The sequence below is a fragment of the Xenopus laevis genome, chromosome 6L (assembly GCF_017654675.1).
Source record: "Xenopus laevis strain J_2021 chromosome 6L, Xenopus_laevis_v10.1, whole genome shotgun sequence".
Classification (NCBI taxonomy): domain Eukaryota; kingdom Metazoa; phylum Chordata; class Amphibia; order Anura; family Pipidae; genus Xenopus; species Xenopus laevis.
This window is the reverse complement of record NC_054381.1, coordinates 158,663,277-158,670,960: the sequence shown is the minus strand read 5'-3', so window position 1 is coordinate 158,670,960 and position 7,684 is coordinate 158,663,277. Positions and strand designations below refer to the sequence as shown.

Sequence of the window (7,684 nt, the reverse complement as noted above, 5' to 3'; positions counted from 1 at the left end):
ATAATATAAAATAATATAAAATAATAATATAATAAAATAATAATATAAAATAATAATATAATAATAATATCACAATGATAAGGAGACACAAGGCTCAGTCATTAGAATGAAAGTGAAGGGCTGGGGGGGGAGGTTACAATGGTTTCTCCCAGTGGGAATGAAAATCTCAGGCCGGTGGTTCCGTGTGACCCGGGGAACTGGCGGGTTTATTGAGTAATTACACTGAGTGACAGGCCGCAGGTAGGAACCCGTCTCGCTGCCCTTAGAGCAGTTTCCTCACACGGTTACCATAGAAACACCCTCCACAAGGGCATTTGGGAGCCCAGCATCTACTTCCTGTTCTAATAAACCGATTTCCGGTCCCGGCGGAGGAATCACGTGGGGAGAGAAACGTCAGGAGTAGGAAGTGCGCGGGGATGTTGCTGTGGAGGTTGGGGTGCAGGGGCCCCGCTTTGGGGATAGTGAGGGGGTTGAAGCCGGTGGCGCCCCGGTTCCCCCCAGTCAGAGAATTCCGGAGTCGGAACCCGTTCACCCGCGGGCAGGAGAAGGACTGGCGGAGCCGGAACAAGACGGTACTGACGTACGTGGCCGCGACGGTGGTGGGAATGGTGGGAATGTCCTATGCGGCTGTTCCTCTGTATCGACTCTACTGTCAGGTCAGTCTATTCTCTATTGTGTATTGTCTATTGTACAACTATAGGGACCTCCTGTCTCATCCACTACAACTGCCATCAGCCCCACTACTACAACTACAACTCTAATAACAACATCATCCTGCACTGAACTGCAACTCCCACAAACCCAACAAAGCGATTCCCAGCCAACAAATAGGAGCCTGTTGGACTGTAACTCTCAGCAGCTGGAGGCCCAATATCAGGACTTTACTAATGTCTCGTCCACTTGTTGTGATGTTGTCCCGTTGTGATCTATTATGTTCCTATTCTGTTCCATTGAAAATATTACTTAAATATTATATTGATTTATGAGATCATTTGTATTTCTTGTATTTCTATATTTAACAATTATTCCTTGTGGAAAGCAAGAGAACTGAAAAGCAGGAAGTAGTGTTCTGGCAATTATGTTACACATCCACTCACTCCAGTCTTTATTACATTTGCCCCTATCTCTGTGCCCTCACCCCATTCTCCTACTCCTTCCCCTATCTCTGTGCCCTCACCCCATTCTCCCCACTCCTTCCCCTATCTCTGTGTCCTCACCCCATTCTCCTACTCCTTCCCCTATCTCTGTGCCCTCACCCCATTCTCCCCACTCCTTCCCCTATCTCTGTGCCCTCACCCCATTCGCCCCACTCCTTCCCCTATCTCTGTGCCCTCACCCCATTCTCCTACTCCTTCCCCTATCTCTGTGTCCTCGCCCCATTCTCCTACTCCTTCCCCTATCTCTGTGTCCTCACCCCATTCTCCTACTCCTTCCCCTATCTCTGTGCCCTCACCCCATTCTCCCCACTCCTTCCCCTATCTCTGTGCCCTCACCCCATTCTCCTACTCCTTCCCCTATCTCTGTGCCCTCACCCCATTCTCCTCAGTCCTTCCCCTATCTCTGTGCCCTCACCCCATTCTCCTACTCCGTCCCCTATCTCTGTGCCCTCACCCCATTCTCCTCAGTCCTTCCCCTATCTCTGTGCCCTCACCTCATTCTCCTCAGTCCTCCCCCCTATCTCTGTGCCCTCACCCCATTCTCCCCACTCCTTCCCCTATCTCTGTGTCCTCACCCCATTCTCCTCAGTCCTTCCCCTATCTCTGTGCCCTTACCCCATTCTCCTACTCCTTCCCCTATCTCTGTGCCCTCACCCCATTCTCCCCACTCCTTCCCCTATCTCTGTGCCCTCACCCCATTCTCCTCACTCCTTCCCATATCTCTGTGCCCTCACCCCATTCTCCTCACTCCTTCCCATATCTCTGTGCCCTCACCCCATTCTCCTCACTCCTTCCCATATCTCTGTGCCCTCACCCCATTCTCCTCAGTCCTTCTCCTATCTCTCTGCCCTCACCCCATTCTCCTACTCCTTCCCCTATCTCTGTGCCCTCACCCCATTCTCCTCAGTCCTTCCCCTATCTCTGTGTCCTCACCCCATTCTCCTCAGTCCTTCCCCTATCTCTGTGCCCTTACCCCATTCTCCTACTCCTTCCCCTATCTCTGTGCCCTTACCCCATTCTCCTACTCCTTCCCCTATCTCTGTGCCCTCACCCCATTCTCCTCAGTCCTTCCCCTATCTCTGTGCCCTTACCCCATTCTCCTACTCCTTCCCCTATCTCTGTGCCCTTACCCCATTCTCCCCACTCCTTCCCATATCTCTGTGCCCTCACCCCATTCTCCTCAGTCCTTCTCCTATCTCTCTGCCCTCACCCCATTCTCCTACTCCTTCCCCTATCTCTGTGCCCTCACCCCATTCTCCTCAGTCCTTCCCCTATCTCTGTGTCCTCACCCCATTCTCCTCAGTCCTTCCCCTATCTCTGTGCCCTTACCCCATTCTCCTACTCCTTCCCCTATCTCTGTGCCCTCACCCCATTCTCCTCAGTCATTCCCCTATCTCTGTGCCCTCACCCCATTCGCCCCACTCCTTCCCCTATCTCTGTGTCCTCACCCCATTCTCCTACTCCTTCCCCTATCTCTGTGTCCTCACCCCATTCTCCTACTCCTTCCCCTATCTCTGTGTCCTCACCCCATTCTCCTACTCCTTCCCCTATCTCTGTGTCCTCACCCCATTCTCCTACTCCTTCCCCTATCTTTGTGCCCTCACCCCATTCTCCTCAGTCATTCCCCTATCTCTGTGCCCTCACCCCATTCGCCCCACTCCTTCCCCTATCTCTGTGTCCTCACCCCATTCTCCTACTCCTTCCCCTATCTCTGTGTCCTCACCCCATTCTCCTACTCCTTCCCCTATCTCTGTGTCCTCACCCCATTCTCCTACTCCTTCCCCTATCTCTGTGTCCTCACCCCATTCTCCTACTCCTTCCCCTATCTCTGTGCCCTCACCCCATTCTCCTACTCCTTCCCCTATCTCTGTGCCCTCACCCCATTCTCCTACTCCTTCCCCTATCTCTGTGTCCTCACCCCATTCTCCTACCCTTCCCCTATCTCTGTGTCCTCACCCCATTCTCCTACCCTTCCCCTATCTCTGTGTCCTCACCCCATTCGCCCCACTCCTTCCCTTATCTCTGTCCCCTCACCCCATTCTCCAGGGTGCATATCCAGGGAGTGGAAGTGGCAGATGCATGCTGGGAGTTAAATATACCAGTATAAGAGAAGGTGGTTTCTCTGGGGGTGTCTAATCACTTGTGTCGCCCCTCTAGGCTTCAGGATTGGGTGGCACAGCAGTGGCAGGTCATAGTTCGGAGCAGATTGAGGCAATGGAGCCGGTGAAGGGGCGAGTTATTAAAGTGACGTTTAATGCAGATGTACATGCCAGTCTGCACTGGAACTTCCGACCCCAGCAGAGTGAAATCTATGTAAGTCTGTCCCTAAATCTGTCTGTCTGACTCTCACTGCTGCATTTATATCATATCATTCATTCACACTGATGCCTAGTGGGACGGGAAGAAGCAGCAGAACCCTGTACAAATGGGAATAACCTGTTACAGTTGATATTTGTCTGTGTGTCTGTAATTCATAGTGGGGGCCAATAGTCGGCCAATCATAACCAATCCCAGTCATTGGCAATCCCAGTCTTTGGCAATCCCAGTCATTGGCAATCCCAGTCATTGGCAATCCCGGTCATTAAATCCTTCATGAAAGATTAGGCCAAATACTGAACCGAATCCGAACCCTGATTTGCATTTGCAAATTAGGGGTGGGAAGGGGAAAACATTTTTAACTTCCTTGTTTTGTGACAAAAAGTCGTATGATTTCCCTCCCCTCTCCTAATTTGCATATGCAAATTAGGATTCAGTTTGGCCGGGCAGAAGGATTCGGCTGAATCTTGTTGAAAAAGGCAGAATCCTGGCCAAATCCCAAACCGAATCCTGGATTCGGTGCATCCCTACCTGGAATAAAAAGTTGTTTGCAGTAATACTGCTGGAGTTACTCTTCCTTCTCCTATACTTCAATCGCAATCATTAGCAATCATTAGCAATCCCAATCATTAGCAATCCCAATCATTAGCAATCCCAATCATTAGCAATCCCAATCATTAGCAATCCCAATCATTAGCAATCCCAATCATTAGCAATCCCAATCATTAGCAATCCCAATCATTACTAATAGACTTTCCTTGACTCTGTGACAGTTGGTTCCAGGAGAAACGGCTTTAGCTTTTTATCGAGCGAGGAATTCTACAGAGAATCCCGTAATTGGGATCTCCACCTACAACGTTGTACCCTATGAGGCCGGCCAGTACTTCAACAAGATTCAGGTAAGTGGAACAGTCTCTGCTCATAACCAGGTTCTCTCATTGTCATTGGCCAAACTCACCTACTTCTTTGTTTTGTTTGGAACCCAATAATAGAGGCTGTCAGTATATTGCAATACAGGTAAACGGATGTGATCTCTGGAAACCCGTTATCCAGAAAGATCTGAATTTACAGGAAGGCCATCTCCCGTAGACTGCATTTTAATCCTTTCTCTTAAACAGTACTTTGTACTTGATCTCAACTAAGCTCTAACTCTGAGTTAGTCAGTGACTATAAGGGGGGCCACATGGGACATAACTGTTCAGTGAGTTTGTAATTGATCCTCAGCATTCAGCTCAGATTCAAAAGCAACAGTTATGACCCATGTGACCCCCTCAAGTCACTGATTGGTTACTGCCTGGTAACCAATCAGTGGAAAGCAGGAAGAAGTGTTCTGGCTATTATGTTACACATCCAATCACTGCAGCCTTTATACATTACATTTTACATTACAACTAACTATATTAGATACATTTTTATTTTGCACAGCCTATCAATTTACACAGTTTTATTTCGATACTTAACTGTTCCTTTAAATCTAATTTGTCTCCATTGCAGTGCTTTTGCTTTGAAGAACAGAGGCTGAATCCCCACGAAGAAGTCGACATGCCGGTGTTTTTCTTCATAGACCCAGAATTTGCAGAGGACCCCCGCATGGCCAGGGTGGACACTATTACTTTATCTTATACCTTTTTTGAAGCCAAAGAAGGACAGAAACTGCCGCTGCCGGGGTACAGCTGAGCCAGGTCTGCAGCAACCGCTTCTGATTGGGCCTCTCACATATTTTACTATTTAGTGACATCAGAGAGCGCTGTAGCCAATAAAAAGCTTTTATTTATGGTGTAAAACACAATGTCATTGTGTCATGGGGTGAAAGAGAATGTTGCCTGATTCAGTACTTCCTGGTGAAACAGCAGTGGTGCCTTGCTTTACGGCTGCGATTCAAGATGTGGAATTGGAGCAAGTTTCATATTCTACAGGTTGCACCTCTGCCTCCCGCTGTCCTGTCTGTTGTAGCAGAAGAGAACCTGAAAATCAATTCTCTTTTTTTTATATCAAATCTGTCAGTACCGATGGTACAACAGCTCCATTTAATCGAAAAATAAAAAAAAATGATATTATATCGGATCCTTTGTCAGAACATGAAGATCAAACCAGCTAATTTAGACTTTATTTACATGACATCATTTATTTAAAACATTGTTTATTGCAGTATAATGAGATTACTTGGAATCAGGGAAGCTGCTACTTAAAAACATTTACACGGTAAAAATAAAAAAGTAACCGGGTCCTATGAAAAAGCACTGAACCAGTTCTTTTTTTTCTATGAATTCCCATAGAGGAGTCAGAGTTACAGGACCTGCTCTGTAGTAGCGCAGAATGCTCAGCTCAATCAAGTTCTCAGTGACTAATTCAGAATATCCTGTTTAAAGGAGAACTAAAGCCTAACTAAAGAAGTAGGTAGAAATGTTGTACATGATGTTTTGTGCTTCTGTACCAGCCCAAGGCAACCACAGCCCTTTAGCAGTAAAGATCTGTGTCTCCAAAGATGCCCCAGTAGCTCCCGATCTTCTTTTCTGCTCATTCATTGCACATGCTCTGTACTGCTGTCATTGTCCTGTATTAAGGTATTTAACTTCACGGGAGGAGAGGTTCATTCTTCCCCTTTACACAGCACTGGTAATGTCTCATTAAAAATATGCCTTGCAGTTTTGGGTTCCATTGCTTAAAGGGATGGTTCACCTTAGGTTAACTTTTATCATGTTATAGAATGGGTAATTCTACGCAACTTTTCAATTGGTCTTCATTATTTTTTTATAGTTTAATCATTTGCCTTCTTTTTCTGACTCTTTCCAGCTCTCAAAAGGGGGTCGCTGACCCCTTCTATAAAAACAAATACTCTGTAAGGCTACAAATGTATTGTTATTGCTAACAATAACCCTTACAGAGTATTTGTTTTTTAGATGGAGATTTGAAAGCTGCAAAGAGTCTGAAGAAGATGATTGAAAAGTTGCTTAGAATAAGCCATTCTATAACATACTAAATACATACTTACAGTTTTTGCTAAAAGTAACACAGGCCCAAGGGAGAATTGTAGTAGTCGTCTTTGGGAAAGGCTTTCAGGACAGTTCACTGGGTGCCACTAGGTGTCAGTAGAATTCAGTTGAGAAATAAAACATGTGAATGATAAAGGGACACATTGAGTGTTTGGATTCCTTAACTCTTTGCCTGCCAGTGTTTTACGCCAGTTTAATGACACCTTGAAAAGCACATTGATGGGCTGGACTGGCAATCTGTGGGTTTTGGCTAATGCCAGAGGGGCCGCTGTAAGGTGCCACAGACTGTCACTATTTATTGGGCTGTTTGGGCCTCTGTGTGCTAGAAATGTCAGGGCCTGTTTTGAATCCCAGTCCAGACCCAGGGTGGCCATCGCAAATCACGGGGCCCCATACAACATAATCACCGGGGCCCCCCGTCCTAAAAGTTATTAAACCACATATTAATGCCCAGGGTTTAAAAAAAAAAAAAAACCACAGATAGATTCCGAAATGTTTATACAGTGCTAAGAAGCCCAATTTTATCTGTGTTAAACACAATTTTTTCAGTTCTACTAAAATAAAATTGATTGTTAGTGAATCTAAACCCCATACAATAGTATGTTAATAACTTTCAGAACATAAAATACTTTCTCCTGTTTCAGTCTGTTCCTATGGGTAAAGGACATAATAGGGAAAAAAATGCCGTGGCTTGTTGGTTTAGTTGCTCAGTAAAAATACTCTGTTTATAAGGGCCGCCACTGCTCTCAGGGAGCCGCAGAATTAGCTGTAGCTGTAGTGCCTGCACGTTCCTCCCCAGCTCCTACAGTGGTGTGAAAAACTATTTGCCCCCTTCCTGATTTCTTATTCTTTTGCATGTTTGTCACACAAAATGTTTCTGATCATCAAACACATTTAACTATTAGTCAAAGATAACACAAGTAAACACAAGTAAACACAAAATGCAGTTTTTAAATGAGGGTTTTTATTATTTAGGGAGAAAAGAAATCCAAACCTGTGTGAAAAAGTAATTGCCCCCTGAACCTAATAACTGCTTGGGCCACCCTTAGCAGCAATAACTGCAATCAAGCGTTTGCGATAACTTGCAACGAGTCTTTTACAGAGCTCTGGAGGAATTTTGGCCCACTCATCTTTGCAGAATTGTTGTAATTCAGCTTTATTTGAGGGTTTTCTAGCATGAACCGCCTTTTTAAGGTCATGCCACAACATCTCAATAGG

At 45.8% G+C, this 7,684-nt stretch overlaps 1 protein-coding gene across 1 annotated transcript; it reads left to right on the top strand.

Moving 5' to 3' along the window:
• The first annotated feature begins 342 nt into the window (after positions 1-342).
• On the top strand, positions 343-5,257 carry cox11.L (cytochrome c oxidase copper chaperone COX11 L homeolog). The gene is made up of 4 exons (XM_018268292.2): positions 343-656; positions 3,315-3,470; positions 4,247-4,372; positions 4,968-5,257. The coding sequence occupies exons 1-4, from the start codon at positions 417-419 to the stop codon at positions 5,148-5,150; spliced, it is 705 nt and encodes a 234-aa protein (XP_018123781.1). The 5' UTR covers positions 343-416; the 3' UTR covers positions 5,151-5,257.
• Positions 5,258-7,684: the final 2,427 nt, after the last annotated feature.